General features: G+C 43.8%; 1 protein-coding gene across 1 annotated transcript; it reads right to left on the bottom strand.

The window, feature by feature from the left end:
- ncbp3 (nuclear cap binding subunit 3) lies at positions 1–15,260 on the bottom strand. The gene is made up of 13 exons (XM_020624298.1): positions 14,961–15,260; positions 13,406–13,471; positions 11,959–12,064; positions 11,744–11,869; positions 10,802–10,915; positions 10,569–10,723; positions 9,724–9,832; positions 8,499–8,598; positions 5,933–6,042; positions 5,079–5,403; positions 4,550–4,698; positions 4,158–4,325; positions 1–3,180 (listed from the first exon to the last, which is right to left on the bottom strand). Exons 1-13 carry the CDS (start codon positions 15,258–15,260, stop codon positions 2,858–2,860), a joined length of 2,151 nt encoding a protein of 716 aa, XP_020479954.1. The 3' UTR covers positions 1–2,857.
- Between the last annotated feature and the right edge of the window lie 1,128 nt (positions 15,261–16,388).

Genomic DNA, 16,388 nt, shown 5'->3' with positions numbered 1-16,388 from the left:
TTTTGACAAAAGCCTTTATTTGTGGTTGATGACTCAGTCAAGTTAGGACAAATGCTGGAGAAGGGAAGTGACAATCTAATTCAAACTGCTTATGTTTGATAAGTGACACCAGGATATAAGATGTGGAATAACAGAAAACCAGACTGATGAGAGATCCACTAGAAACCCTGTTAGTGTGGTCACAAGCCAATGGTTCACTCCACTTTTAACACTGTAGAGCCAGACTGATACTGGGCTGGTGAGGTTGATAGCAATATTGATAGTTTAACAGCAACATATCAACTGAACCTTATTTTTAACAAACATTTTTGATAATAATCCTGTTAATGTGTTTATTAAAGGCTTGTGACCCAGATTTGTGGCATCTGTCAGTGTAAAACTCATCTCCAATAAACAAACTGTTACTGATAGTCTGATATACACCCTGACAAAGACATACTGTATCAGTGGTAAGTTTTTGTGACATTTGAAGAAGTAAAAATTTATTTATTCCTCTTAAATATTCCAATGTACAGATATTTAAAGTAATGTCCCCTGAAACTGAAAGGACTAGAGAAGCTTCTTGTTCTTTCTCTCGTCTTTGCTGACCATTTGTATACAGAAAGATAATGTAACTGACAGAGTAAATGCTGTTTACCGATTTGGGTGTGACTGCAGTTTCTTATCCTGTCACATGTGAGCAGGGGCTGTGCTTTGACTTGCGTTCAGATCCCAGATTTTTTTTTATCTTAGAATTTACTTTTGACCAAGTGTTCAAACTAGTCTGTAGAATATGCACTGAACAAATACCAACTCCTCACATCTCAGAAGCTGAAGTTACTAAAGGTTTGATGGTTTTATCTGCTAAACTACAGAGAAAATAATCTGTATACGAGTCTGTGATGAATCTGTTAGTCGCAGCCTTAATTTAAAACCTTCTGGAAAGTTTATTCACCCATGGACAAATTCACTTCTACACATGTTCAGTTAATCTGTTCTGTATTGAAACAGCTTGGCCATTAATTAGAACTGATTAACTGAGGTGATTATTCTCCATATTATTAACACCAAATCACCTTTTTTTCTAGTACAACTCACAGGAAATAATTCAGAATATTCAGACCTGTAGAATAAAGCTTTATCCAACATTTTAATAATGATCTAAATTCATAACCAGCTTTTTAATATCACTGAATGAACTGAAGTCTGTGTGTCAATTCATTTAAAAAAAAAAAAAAATTTTAAGCAGACTCCTGCAGGATGTATGATACCGTGTCCACACACAGCCAGCAGCCACTCAGCGCAGGACGAGTCAGATGTTGCTCAGTAACACACAACGGGTTATCAAAAACGTTACACATTTAGGAGAGTGAGCGTCAGACACAGAGTGTTTGCCTTGTTTCATCTCATCTCTTTCTCAGTCGGTTTCAGCTTTCTGGAACAGCACAAAGCCACACAGCGAGTCAGTTTGGTCATTTCATGCTCAACACTTCCTGTTCATCCTTTATTGATCCTCTTGTTGCTTCTGTCCACAGGAAGACAGCCCAGCTCTGCTCAGACTGGTGGAGGTCAGTGAAGTGTAAAAACACCCCTTTTATAAATGAAGTTTTGCTCTGGCTTTGCTGAGCTGCAGCCAAATAAGAAAAAGCTCAAAGCGCTGAGGAGTGGTGGTCCTGAGGGGGACATCGATATGACCACAAGGGCAAAGGCCTCAGGACGTCACAGTCTGGAGACAAAAACAGCTTGACAACACTAAATCTGGCGGCCCATGATGTGTAGTCTCGAGAAGAGGCCGACACATTCCAGCATCTCTACAGTGGAAGAGGAACAATTTACTGATGATGCACAGAGCAGCTTCTTTAAAACCCGACCAGGCAAGGAAAGGATCTGACCAGGTTTCAGTGGTGCATTACCCATGATGCTCTTTGCTCTATCCTGGTAATAATACAACTGAGAAATGATGTACATTTGACAGCATTTTTGGCTGTTAAACATCAGCACCGGCATTTAATCTATTGACAAGAGCATGGGTGGAGTAGAAGACGTCAGGGCCCTGGACACAGCCATGGAATGCTTCTATATCACATGTAGGCATTTTAATGCCAGGCCTGTTCCAGTGAAGTCTCTTTTAATATTGACTATATGCTGATACCGAGCCCATATGGATAGTTCTATTGAGCTAAATGTTGATGAAACTTGAAGAAATCTGACAACTGTTGTTTCATATGTTCTTAGGAGAACAAGTCTTTGTCTGTTGGAACTATAGAAGCACAGACGACAGCGGTGGTGCAGAGGATCTTCCTTAACAGAGAATCTCTGGCTGAGTACAGATACACAAACTGACAAGAGACACGCCTGTTCTGTCATTGAGTTCCTGACAGGATGAACATTAGTGACAGCTGATGTGAGCAGACAGACACTGGGAGATGTCAAACATCCATCACTTCCCAAGTTTCATGAATCCACGCGTTTTGTCAGACAGAACTCAGTCTCAAAGCTAAATATGAATTAACTAGAAACACACACCCTGAGCACTGGGTCTGATTCCTACAGTCAGTCTGAACTACATAGCTCTAGCTGGGAAATTATAATGGATCTATGTGGAAATAATGGCCCTGTACAAGGAAGTGTTACAAAACCATCCTGGATTGGATTTGGAAGCTTCACTTCAAACAGTGACCCCTGACTCTGTCGGCTCCTGGTCCCTTCCCAGTCTACCTGTGCAGTAATCCAAAATGAAAAGACGGCCCAGCACGCTGCCCTCAGATCTGCAGTCTGCTCTGCAGGTGACAGCAATAAGAGAGAAGAGGGACATTCAGAAGAGAAAAAAAACGACTGGCAGGTTTCCCTCCTCCTCCTCCTCCTCACTGGTTCAGTTTCAGGCATCAGAGTCATCACTGCTGTCACGGCTGATCTCGATCTGCAGTGACGGCAGGTTGTCCAGCCGGCTCTTCTTCATCTTGTGGGAAACATGCTCCTGCTTCTGTTTGATCATGGCGCCCCACATCTTCTGCAGCGTTGTGTCATCTTCCTCCTCCTCCTGCTCCTCTCCATCATCTCGTCTCTTCCTGCTGCTACTGCTGCTGTCGTTCTGCCTGGGTGATGAGGAGAACACGACCGATGAACGGGTGCTCGACTTGCGATTGTGACATCCACCACTGGCATTGTCATCGCTTGGGCCAAGCCTGCTCCACAGGCTGCCTGCCGATAGGAGGGGGAGGGATGGGAAACAGAAACAGCTCTGTAAACTCACACTGTGAACACAAATAATCAACCAGACTGTCCCGCAGACAGCAGAGCCGGCCCGAACAAAAATGTATCGAGCAACTGCTCAGAGGGCTTTCTGTAACACATGTAGAGATCAAAACGGAAACACTTTGGGGGTGCTACAATAAATGCTGGGCTTTAGGGGTACGATGAGTTTCCATCCAAAATAATCACAAATTTTAATTACACATTGAGAATAAATGGAAAAAGAAAATGTAAATGAATGTATGTTTCCTTTTTGATAATGCTAGCAAAACAAACAGGTTAGCTTTAAATGCTAACACAGCCAGAAGGAAGAACGCCACCTCTTCATCCAGTCTGAGTCCTCTGGCTGCTTTTAACCCTCTCCAAGTCAAACAGCCAAACCTATGTTAACCCTGGTTGTTGCTCTTTCTCTGTCCCACTCTCTCTGCGCAAAATACACCGCCTATTCACTCTGGCTGCCGCTTGTTCAGACTTTCAGCTGCCCAGAGCTCCTGCATGGCTGTTTGACATGACTACTGGCGGCTGAAAAAACCCTTCTTCTAACCTTGGCTAGGTGGAAGGCGAGGCTGATTTACAGACCATACTTTGACAACACAGGGTGGAGAGGCTGGAAGAACAACAGGAGGGCTGTAGGCAGGGTTTAAACAAAGGCTGTGACACATCTGAGGATTTTAGAGGCATTAAAACAAGTTTGGGGAGTATAAGAACATTATAGAGCCAATATCCAAAAACACTGCCCGAGAACATGTTTTATAATCAGGACAAACAGTTTTTGAGTGGCACTTCCTGTGACAGCAGAAGAGCTCAGGCCAGCTCTGCAAGAAAGACAGAACAACACAGCAAGAACATGAAGAAGAAAAGACAGGAGGTGGAGGAGAACAACAAAGGAAAGGACGAAGCTGGCAGACTGCACTTTTCCTCCATACTTGTCTTCTTGGAGTATATCCCTCTGCCGTCTTGGCTGGCCACACCCAGTCTGCGATGCACGTCTCTGATTGGCTCTCTGGCTGGGGGTGTGTCTCTGGGGGAGTCAGGGGAGGGTGAGCGCCGTTTGTCAGGAGAGTAGCGTCTTTTCCCCAGCCGCTGCCGCACATCTACAGGCACATATCAGCAGGGTAACTACCTGTCACAGGACTCTTAATACCGTGTATTCTCTCACCAATTGAACTTGGCGATTTTTCATCCAGATTTTAGTAAATAATTGTTTTGCATCACCAGCCAGATTTTCAAAGGAGAAAAAACAGTGACTTATTTTTTACAAGAAGTGTGAGGAGATGTAAGATAAAATCATTTAGATATACGGTACTGTCATGGGCACCTGTTTTCCCACTGCTGGCCACTGGGGGGGGCTGCCTGTGCTGAGAGAGTCCTTGTCTTTTCTCCTCCAGCAGCTGCCGGACGTCAGTCACCTTGGTGGGTGACGAGGATTTGGTCCTGTTCTGTGAGCCCGACGCCCCCATCCGGTTCCTACTCACAAGACACAAAATGGCTGGGGTTAAAACTGAAAACAGAAACAAGACGGAGCCCACAGAGATGACATGGCCTAGATTTCCAATATCACATTTGTTCAGTGCTTCCCACTAGTGTATAGCAATACTTCATAGTAAGACCAATAAATCAATGAATGCTAGCCATTTACTATCATCTGTATTAGCAGACACCACAGAAACATTGTCATACTATCTGAACAACATTTCCAAAAGTGATTCTCTTCTTTTATCACAAGATATTTGGCTCCATTGCATCTGTTTTTCAAAGTAAAAATTGAAGCACATGCTGAGTAAATATCACAGTAATTTGTCTTCCTGTTCAGGTCAGGTGAGGGAAAAATGGCGGCGGGCTCTGACCGGATGCTCTTCAGGTGAGCTTCCACCTCATCAGCATACATCGTCATCTTCTTGCTCTTCTTTGGTGACGGTGTGGAGATCATCTTCAGCTCCAGGTCGTAGTCCATCTCGTCCGACTCCGACCAGGGAGATGGCGGGCGCTCCACACGGCTATGAAGCCCCGCCCCCAGTGAACGGGAGCCACCACCCCTTTCACCTCGCTCCCTGTCGCCCCTCTCTTTGTACTCCACCACCCTGTCATCTGAGTCCATGTCCTCATCCCAGTCCTCTTCCTCCTCCTCTTCCTCCTCCTTGATGGGCTCCTCTGGCAGGTTGACCAGGTCAGCTGAGGGCAGAAGAAGAACAGGACTGAGTGACTGAAAGCCAGCAGGTGTTTGTTACTGCAGCATCATGTTCCTGACGCTGGTTCATGTGAGAGCGCTGTGGCTGCACTGAATCAGATGTCAGCCGAACGCTACAGAGCACAACAGACTTTAGTTACAACCACAACACTGCTGAAGAGACTTCAATCCCCTCCCCTCTCTGCCTGCTCTACTACCACATCCCTGCTGTGGGCTTCACATCTTGCAGTGTGAACGGTGGCACCTTTACACAGGTATGTCTTTCTAAACTCTGTCCAGTCACATCTCAGAGAGAATTAAGACTCCTCTTATTATAGGGACTATGGAACAGATGGGCAGTGAATAACAATCACCTCTGTAAACTCAGCCGATGTAATCAGTCACAACTGCACTAGAGCTGAGACGCCAGGACCAGCATGGAGCCCAGTTCACCCTGCAGCTCTGACCTACTCTGCACAGACTCACCAGCCTGTTCCATGTATTTCAGTGTGTTTCTGGGCAGTGTGTGTTTACCTGAGTGTCGGTGTGTGTATGGTGGTGTGTGGCCCATGCTGTCTCCAATCAGAGGCTTCTTGCTCTTGATGACATCTCGCTGGATCCTCCGGTTGTGGTACCTCCTCTTCCTGAACACACACACACAGGACATTTTAGACACAAACAACTTTTACATGTGATGCTCCAGGTTTTAAACTTATGACCAATTCTTCTCAAAAACTGACTTGCGACGTGACGAGTGAATCATGTTACACAGAGCAAAAGGTTTCAGGTTAAAACCTTCACTTTAACAGTGCTCAATGTGCAGAATTTCTGCAGGTTTCATCACAGCTGAGTGAAATTTACAGACATGGACAAAATTGTTAAACAAAGAGAAACTCACGATGGTCACTGAAATCACGTGAAACTGACAAAAGTAACAAAAATTTACTGAAAATTAACAAATGAAAATCAGTCATTGCTTTTGAATTGTGGTTCAACAGAAGCATTTTAAAAAAACAAACTAATTAAACTGGCCTGGACAAAAATGAAGGTACCCCTAACTTAATATTTTGTTGCACAACCTTTTGATGCAATCACTGCAATCAAACGATTTCTACAGCTCTCGATGAGACTTCTGCACCTGTCAACAGGTATTTTGGCCCACTCCTCGTGAGCAAACTGCTCCAGCTGTCTCAGATTTGAAGGGTGCCTTCTGCAGACTGCATGTTTCAGCTCTTTCCACAGATGTTCAATAGGATTTAGATCAGGGCTAATAGAAGACCACTTCAGAACAGTCCAATGTTTTCTTCTTAGCCATTCTTAGGTGTTTTTAGCAGTATGTTTTGGGTCATTATCCCGTTGAAGGACCCATGACCTATGAATGAGATCAAGCTTTCTGACACTGGGCAGTACATTTCACTCCAAAATGCCTTGATAGCCTTGAGATTTCATTGTACCCTGCACAGATTCAAGACACCCTGTGCCAGATACAGCAAAGCAGCCCCAGAACATAACTGAGCCTCCTCCATGTTTCACAGTATGTAGTAGTGTTCTTTTCTTTGTATGCTTCATTTTTGCATCTGTGAACATAGAGCTGATGTGACTTCCCTAAAAGTTAGTTTTGTCTCATCTGTCCAAAGGACATTCTCCCAGAAGCTTTGCGGCTGGTCAATATGCATTTTGGCAAATTCCAATCTCACTTTTTTATGATTTGCTTTCAACAGTGGAGTCCTCCTCGGTCGTCTTCATGAAGTCCACTGTGGCTCAGACAGCGACGGATGGTGCGATCTGACACTCATGTACCTTGACCTTGGAGTTCACCTCTAATCGCTTTGGAAGTTGTTCTGGGCTCTTTGGTTACCATTCGCATTTTCCGTCTCTTCAATTTGTCATCAATTTTCCTCTTGTGGCCACATCCAGGGAGGTTGGATACAGCCCCATAAACCTTAAACTTCTGAATAATATGTGCCATTGTAGTCACAGGAACATCGAGCTGCTTGGAGGTGATCTTAAAGCCTTTACCTTTAACATGTTTGTCTATAATTTTCTTTCTAATCTCCTGAGACAACTCTCTCCTTAGCTTTCTGTGGTCCATGTTCAGTGTCGTACACACCATGATACCAAACAGCACAGTGACTACTTTTCACCCTCCAGTCAGTCTGCCTGTTTAATTACAAGTTTGAAAACACCCATGATGCTAATTTGAGGGGACCATTGTGAGTTTCTCTTTGTTTAACAGAAGGGTGCCAACAATTTTGTTCATGTCTGTAATGCTTACAAAGTCCCCAGTAAATTTGGGACCGACTTTTTTTTTTTTTTTTAAACGTAGCAGGGGGGGCAGCGGGAGCCGGTGCGGTGGTGCTGGGGCCTTGATGATTCTCACTATGTTAACACACAACACCACTGTCTGATGGCCGGCTTTTAACAGCTGTCTGGGTTTCTCTGACTTCCCATGTGACTCCAGTGTCTTTATGCCCACAGCTCCCAATGTCAGCGTTTTCTTGCACCTGGTGCACCTGTGAACTTGTGTGTTTAACAGGCTTCAACCAATTTTCAGTCCAGGTCTCAGTAAACCTGCACGCCCACACATCAGGTTGATGATGGTCACAGAAACAGCCACTGATGGAAGGCACCGCGCTACCTCACACAGCATGCTTGCTGAGTCTTCTCTGATCAATTCTAACCAGGTTGGTTTGGTTTGTCCTTTTAATCCAGTGTGATAAGTACAACCTGATCAGAGACAGAACTACAATATGGAGCCGACATGCCACAGGTAGGGCTGCTGTCTTTCCTCAGCATGTTCCCAGAAATGCAAAAAAAAAAACTCAACTGCACTTAGCTCGACATTACAGAAGCAATGCCATCTTAAAATAATCAGATTAACTATGTTTAAGGCTTCTTAAGGACCTGCAGAAACCCTGTACAGGAGGACACCACCTGACTCATTCCTGAGGCTGCAGTCAGACGAGAGGGTTTCTAATATTCTGACCTTTCATGTAAGTGCGGCCAACAAAATCGTAGATACAATCAGAGACAATCGAACACAAGTGCACAGAAAAGGTCCAGATCTTTGTGTTTCCAGTAAGCGGTGTGCGAGACCCACCAGGAGTTGCTGAGGATTCCCTTCATGCCTCCGTAGTTTGGGTTACCGTACTTCATGTAGTATCTGCTGCGACGAGCGGCACCTGGCTCCTTTCTGTCATCTGGGTAACAAGGACATAGTTTGTTCTTAGTTATATCTTAGGCAAAAATGTCAAATATTTGCTGGTTCTAAAAATGGTAAATGGACTGTATTTTATATAGCGCTTTCTCACAGTGTGTTGCACTGACCAAAGCGCTTTACAGAAGATCATACACCATTCACCCATTCACACACAACATTCACACACCGATGACGACAGGCTGCCATGCACCGGCGCTAGTCAAGCCACCGGGAGCAATTCGGGGTTCAGTGTCTTGCTCAGGGACACTTAGGCATGCGGGGAGACCGGGAGTCGAACCACCAACTTGCTGGTCAGGAGACGACTGCCCTACCTCATGAGCCACAGCCACCATATTCTACACATTCTAATGTAAAACTTTGGTGCATTTCTTAGTCAAAAATGGAAACAATGTGAGTTTCTCTGGGTTTTCAGTGGTCTGAGACAAAACTAAGAATGTGAAGGCCTCAGGAATGAGGTCTGGAAAGAGCATGTATCCCCACCTTCTAGTAATTTTACAGAAAAACAAGATGAGTCAGTTAATTGAGAAAATAATTAGTTTCATATACTTCAGCACAAATTTGAGGTTCTTGAACTTCAGGTGAGTATTTTATTCTCATGCCATGTTGTACTTCTACTCCACTACAGCTGAGAGGGAAACATGATACCATTTATAGCACTACTACATCGTTGTGACAGCTTTAGTTTCTTTATAAACAGGGACACATGCAAGCAGTGATGCTTTCTCATTACCAAACAGGAAATACATATTAATTGCCAGATATTTTGGTCATTGTCAAAGTTTTCATACAAAAGTGTTTCTGTTTTGATGGTTCCAGCTCAAATGTTTACTGATTTTACTTTAAATTATTCTTATTTTTAATATATATTTTTAAGGTTTTGACTGTTTGGTGGGAAAAATGAAATATCAGAGATATTTGCAGTCGCACACAAAATGGTTTAAAAAAGGCTCCACTTTACACACATTAATGCATGAGTAATAATAAACCAGTGGTATGCATTGAGTACTCTCACTTTAACCACATACTGCAAGTATCTTTTCTGATTTACTTAAGATTTAAATGCAGGACCAGTAGTATTTTCACAAAGTGGTAGCAGGACTTGTACCTTGTGTTGCGAAGCGCAGGAAGAGTTTGTTTCCCTTGAAGGGTTTGACAGCCGGCCGCAGGTCGTTCCTCAGCAAAGACTCTCTCTCCGCTCGCGACAGGTCGTCCATCTGACAAACACAGTCACAGAGGACTTAGAGGAACGGATCAATAAACCTGATCAGTTGCTGATGGCCAGGATATCTGCGCACTTTATGACATCACGTTTAACAGTTGTAAAGAAAATGCAACATCCTCTCCACAGTAGAACAAAGGCCATGTTTTTAAATCAATTACAATTTAACATGGATATTTTTTTCAATATTGATTTGTATCATAGAGAACGTGACACTGTTGTCATGTCATGTAGAATTTTGGGTAAATGCGCCGTTTTGGGGGATCACGCTCATTACCAAGCATAGTGAGATGAACTACATACAGTAGTGGATGCTTCAACTACATCCAAATGTTCAATTTGAGCACAGGCAGAAACTGAGTCATGTGCAGTGTTTATCTGCCGACAGCTGCTAGCTAGTGTTAGCTCCTGACCCGAGAGCAGAGATCAGGGCGCAGTCATTGTTCAGTCTGTTGCTCTCGTCGACGGGATCTCTAGGTCTGCTTTGAGTTAGCTACCATTAGCTAAGGTTATCCATTCTGAATCACCAATCCGTTAAGTGAAATCTAAATGACTTAAGCAACTTTTTAGCTAAATTAACAAGAATGTGCGCAGGTAAATACAGTGGCTCCCTCCCAGAATAGCGCAACCTTAAATCCTGTGGTCCGATATGATCCTTAATGGGTCTGCATCTTTGTGACATGTTAGATCTTTCATGGACCTTTCCAGGACCCATGGATGCTGTGCTCTACCTGACTGCCCTCGACCTTCGTCTTCTGCTCCACCTCTCTGTCACTGTCTTTCCCCTCGCTGCTCTTCTTTGCTGTTTCCTCGTCATCCTCGTCTACCTCACCCTCTTCTTCATCATCCTCCTCCTCCTCATCATCAGACCCCTGATGCCGACGTCCTGTCAGGTGCAAAACACACATCAGTTTCACTTCCCCCTTTAAACACCTGCTGTGTGTATTTTAGCACACACACCAACCTTTGCTCTCTTTGCTGCTCTGTGTCTCTGTGGTAACAGCCTCCAGGTCAGGCATCTGGCTCGTGTTGATGAGGGCTCGGATGCATGTATCGTGATCCAGCCAGACTACATTACCTAGGAAACAATCAGGTGGTACTCAGACAAGCACAGAATGGTCCTCGTTGATCTCTGGAATCAAACTCAACATGTCAGTTTCCAAAGTGTCTGTTAACCCCAGTGACAGTGGGACAGGATGTGTTGTCTCACAGCTACACCTCCCTCCATGACCCTCTGCTGCCTACAGCCCTCCTGTTGTTATTCCAACTTCTCCACCCTGTATTGTCAAAGTATGGTCTGTACACAAGCCCCACCTTCCACCTAGCCAAGGTTAGAAGAAGGGTTTTTCCACCTGCTAGTAGTCATGTCAAACAGCCATGGAGGAGCTCTGGGCGGCTAAATGTCTGAACCAGCGGCTGCCAGAGTGAAGAGGTGGTATCTTTTGCGCAGAGAGAGTGGGACAAAGAAAGAGCAACAACCAGGGTTATCATGGGTTTGGCTGTGTGACATAGAGAGGGTTAAAAGCAGCCAGAGGACTCAGACTGGATGAAGAGGTGGCGTTCTTCCTTCTGGCTGTGTTAGCATCTAATGCTAACCTGTTTGTTTTGCTAGCATTAGCCACCTAGCATGGTCAGGATTTTACCTTTGTGTTGAATTAATATGATTTTAATTTGGGAGTTACTGGAGCTTTGTGTAACATAGAGCAGAGATCATTAACTCTTACCTGGTCACAACTTTAGGCCAAAAAACTGTCTTATGCCTGTAGCTGGGACTAAATGCAGCTGCTAAGCTCTTATATTTAACCCCCCGTGAGAGTTCAGACCTAGTTTTAGGGTTCATTTTGGAATCAGGTTTTGCTTTAGGCTGGGGCTATGGTTACAGCCAACATGTGTGTGTGGTTCTCACAAGATGTGTCGTCGATCCACTCGATGTGCGCTGGAGGATATTCCTTAAAATATCCAAAGATGTCCTGTGTGCTCATGTCGTCCACGCCCGTCACGTGGATCGCCTCCAGGCGCAGTCTAGGGATGGCTAGGCACCACAGAAGAAGAAGAAGACAACAGGTTCAACAAATACACCTCGTGTAAAACAAACTAGCTGGCCATGTGCAGCTCAGGTACCTTTCTTCATGGTGTCTTTATCCAGGAAAAAGTTCCTCTGCCCGACACTCTCCTCGACACAGAAATGGAAGCGTCTTGCTCGCTTCTCTTTTCTCTCAATTGCCTCCTGATGAAAACACACAAGTTTAACACCTCGCTGTCTATACATTCAGTGCTACAGTTCGCATCACAACCAGTGCTGGGCCTAACGTGTTAAATCATTACATTTACTAATTTTATTACAGTTACTCTATGAAGCAACTTGTTATATTCAGAAATCTTTTTTTTTTACAAGTCTTAGTAAAGATGCTGAAATTTCTGTAATAAAACCAAAACTATGAGCTCTGTCTTTTGTGGTGTTTAATTACAACTTTTGCACAGAAAAGTCAAAGATCTCTCCGGGCAAAGAGCAAGGCCTGGTGTGAGTGCTGTGTATAACTTTGCTATCAAAGTACAGCGACATAACAGGATGTCCTTGTGTGCAGAACACTGTGGCCTGCATTCTCTCTGCCTTATTCAGATTATACAGCACCAAAAAGCGACACAGGAGCACACAGGACAATACAGCAATGTCAGCTTGCTTTTCTCTACACATCTGTCTGCTGTAATTTCCCCATTGTGGGATCAATGAAGTCCTACCTTAACAGTTCAACCGATATCAATCATAAAAAGCATCATATTAAATCAAGTGTAATGTCATTTGAATCAATGCCTCATCTGTTTAACAGTCACTTCCTGTTTGTTTTCTTAATGAAACATGTCCAACATGTTTTTTTGTGGGGAAATGTCAGTATTTTCAACTTGTTTCTGAAAAAGGCTAAAACATTAGAGAAGGTTACAGAAACCAAGTCGGACTCTGATGTTAGCAGCTAAAAAGAAATGCTAACATCTCCATGAAACAGGAAGGTGGGAAGCAGTGCAAGCCTGAGCTGCTGTTGTCGGTAAGAACTGTTTGAAGGAGTTCAGGCAGACTGCAGCTGAGGATGTGCAGCCAGTATCAGCTGTGGGTTCCCAGCTTTCAGAGGGCTCATTAGCCACATTCAGAGCAGGTGGAAGCACGGCCAGGTCAGTTATTAGTTAGCTAAGCTAACACAGACATATCAGGCTACAAAAGGAGCAGGAATTGATATTTCTAAACAAAGTCTGATTAGTGTAAAGCTTTGTGAGTGGGACACGTGATGTTTTCGACAGCCTCTGTCACAGTGTGCGGTGGACTACGCTCTGGACCGGTCATAAAATGCAGACATATGGGGTTTAACACTTGGTTTGTGTGCAAGAGTGTGTAGTGTTACAAGGCTCCGGGGTGGCAGGCTGAGGTCAGACAGGGCAGCAACATCGTTTTATGGTTAAGATAACGCTTTCCTGTTTCATTGTTTAACATGGGTTCTTTTCATTATTGAGACTAAAATTATGCAATGTCGCCTAAAAGTGATGCAACGGTGTGTGTGTGTCAGTGTCAGAGACATACCTTCGAGTTGACATCGATTCCAGTGATGAACGCTCCAGCCTTGTTCTCATATCTTCGACTCGTATCCTGCAAAACACAATCCAGTGGCACAGACACTTTTCAATATATCTGTCAGGAGTTCACTGCTTTTAATCTCTGCTCAGGGACAGTTGCACAGATAAAGGCACTCAAATGACTTGGCAGCATATTTATGTCATCGATTGCTAAAACATACACACATTTTCAAATGGTTACTCAGCTGAAACCTGTTCAAATGTATTGGCACTATAATCTCTGCAAATCTTAAGTGTGAAAGCAACATTCACGAACGTAAAGTTGGCTCATCAGTGACCAAAATTTTTTGCAGAAGAAAATTCTGCATTTAAGAAAAGCTATGGTGCAGAAAGTGTGCTAACTTTGTTACAGTGAGGTTTGCTAGTCAAATGCATAAAAGAAAATATTTGACTGCATATAAAATTACTGCCCACTCTCATCAAATTAGAAATTTCAGACAAAACCAAAACACCTTGAACACTCAGTGCTTGTTGGCTGGGGGCAGCAAAGACCTCATGGAGAGCATTTTAAATTTCTCACCCATAGCTTAATGCCAAACTCCTATTCAAATAACAGGCATTTTAACTCCACTTTGAAACCAGTGACCGACCGACCACACACACACACACACACACACACACACACACACACACAAAAACAAACACACACACAGACAGTATCTCAGCATGGTTCAGACCTGTTATGCCACAATTTGTAATTACTGAGTGAAGCTGTCACTTTCAGGTCTTACAACGTTATTTTGTCAAAGCTTTAATCATTCACTGAACCTTTAAGTCACCTTTAAGTCAAAGATGGAAATCCAATCAACCCCTACAATGGGAAGGGATTACTGTCTGTATTTCTTAATAAAAGACAACTAAACTAAACTCAATGACGTTTTATTTGCAGAATTGAGATGAATTAGATTGCAGCACAGTCTGTTGCAACACTGAAGTGGCACAAATCAACTTTAGAAACTTAAAGGAACGATTCAAATAGAATAGGACTAGTTTCACTATTACCCTCGTTAATTTAATGGGAAGATTATCAGGTGAGTACGTTAACCACAGAGCAACGAACTAGATCTTTAAAAAAAATTATCACTTAAATGGGCGATTATGCCGAACTCATCAGTGACTGTGCATGTATCGAACCATTAATTCTTACATAATATTCCAGTACTTGCGCTCATTTGCCGATAAAATTTCCAGTTTATCTAACAGAGTTTGGAGGCACCGTGACTCCATACAAACACCGCATTTAAAGGGCGACTAGCAACAAGTGACTGAAATAAACAATGAAACTCCAGCTGTTAAACAAAGATGTCGTCAGTTTAAACAAGCGCGTGTTAAAAACAGGTGACCGTTATTAACAGTTAGCCCGTAACGGTCGCCGTGATAACGACTCGTTCCTGTAAGTAGAGCCGGGAGTCCACGTTACCACACGCCGACACTTCACGCGGTTCCCACGGCTGCAGTAAACGCCAGTCCCCGGTCTCACAGGGCCTCGTCCGTGCACTTACCGGTAGCAGCTCCTTCAGGGAACGGTTAACGGATATGTCCTCCGCTTCTAGCTCTCCCTCCTCCACTTCCATTGGTTCGGCTTCGCGCACATCTCCGTCCGCCTCGGAGTCCGAGTCAGATTCGGAGCGGTCGGAGCCACTGTCTGAGTTCACCGATACCCGTAAGCTACATAGCTGCGAACAACGGTCAGTGCAGCTACGGCTGCTGCTTCTTCTTCTTCGGTACTGCGGTGGCGAGACCAAGGCTGAGACACGGTGTGCCAGAGCGCCACCTGGCGGTAGAGAAAGTAATTGACTCATTTATTCTACTAAAAGTACACTGTAAAATACTCAACTTGTAAAAGTCCTGCTTTGAAAATGTTGGGCTGCCCAAGAAAAAATATGTATGTATAATCAGGGAAATCTACTTAAAATGTCAAAAGTGCTTATCACAGAAAATGCAGGCCTAGGCTTTTAATCCATTACTGTAAACTTAGCATTTGCTAACAAGCTCTCTTTTAAAACTCCCAACATTCAACACTCCACAACAACATCAACAACTGCCTGCTCTTTCTCGCTCTCTCCTCCCACACCCCTCACAGCGCCCCCCTCTCACATTCTTTCAGGCAATAACATGTAGAACCATATAACAGGATGCTAAACATTAGAACCATATAACTAGAGGCTAGACATCAAAACCATTACAATATATACACACATATGTCACCATATGTGCTGGCGTTGTGCGTATTTTATGCACATGGCACAGCTGCAGTAACATCATTGATTAGTCTATAAATGTCCTAACATTGCAACAGGATCAGTGATTTCCTATCGATACTGACCTCAGGTGCTTTCTACATGTGAGACAGGTGTGCTATGTGACACACAGATTCCAGCTGTTGTAAACATGTGGCGCGCAGCAGCAGTCTTCAGGGTGAGGCCAGCTCCACCTGAACGGTACAGTCAGTGTAGCTGATGTGTCATTGTACAGAAAGGCTGATCATTTCACACACACAAGAATTTCAGCGTTTCATCAAACAGACATTGAAGTAGAAATTCTACTAAAATGTTATAACATACCAGTGTTTTACACCTGCTTTGGCTTAGGCATCACACCAGTTCCAATGCTCAGCCTGCTAAGCTTTCATACATACGTGAAAACTCAGTCTGCAATTGGTTATTACTCTGTGTACAAATCACTGAATCAGTGCAATGCCATTTCTTATCTGATCACCCTGTGCAGTGCTGCACATTTAGCAAACATTTTAAATGGGAGAAAGAGGTCAAAGCAGGAAATGCCATTTTGTGCCTTCACATATATTATATTATATTGCAGTAAGAGGGTGTGTTCACTGCAGGACCTGTTGTCACTGTGTCAGTGAACTCTGGAGGTTCTTAAAGTGCCGACGGTAAAACACAAACAGACACAACAGATGAAAACCTTAG

This window comes from Monopterus albus, unplaced genomic scaffold (assembly GCF_001952655.1).
Source record: "Monopterus albus unplaced genomic scaffold, M_albus_1.0 scaffold325.1, whole genome shotgun sequence".
NCBI lineage: Eukaryota > Metazoa > Chordata > Actinopteri > Synbranchiformes > Synbranchidae > Monopterus > Monopterus albus.
This window is presented reverse-complemented; position numbering and strand designations above follow the sequence as displayed.

Excerpts from the sequence above, each read along its gene's own strand:
- ncbp3 (XM_020624298.1), bottom strand. The coding sequence starts at position 15,260 with ATGAGTCAATTACTTTCTCTACCGCCAGGTGGCGCTCTGGCACACCGT. Across the intron at positions 13,472-14,960 it reads CCCTGAAGGAGCTGCTACCG|GATACGAGTCGAAGATATGA; the intron begins GTAAGTGCACGG and ends TGTGTTTTGCAG. Across the intron at positions 10,724-10,801 it reads GAGCAGCAAAGAGAGCAAAG|GACGTCGGCATCAGGGGTCT; the intron begins GTTGGTGTGTGT and ends TGCACCTGACAG.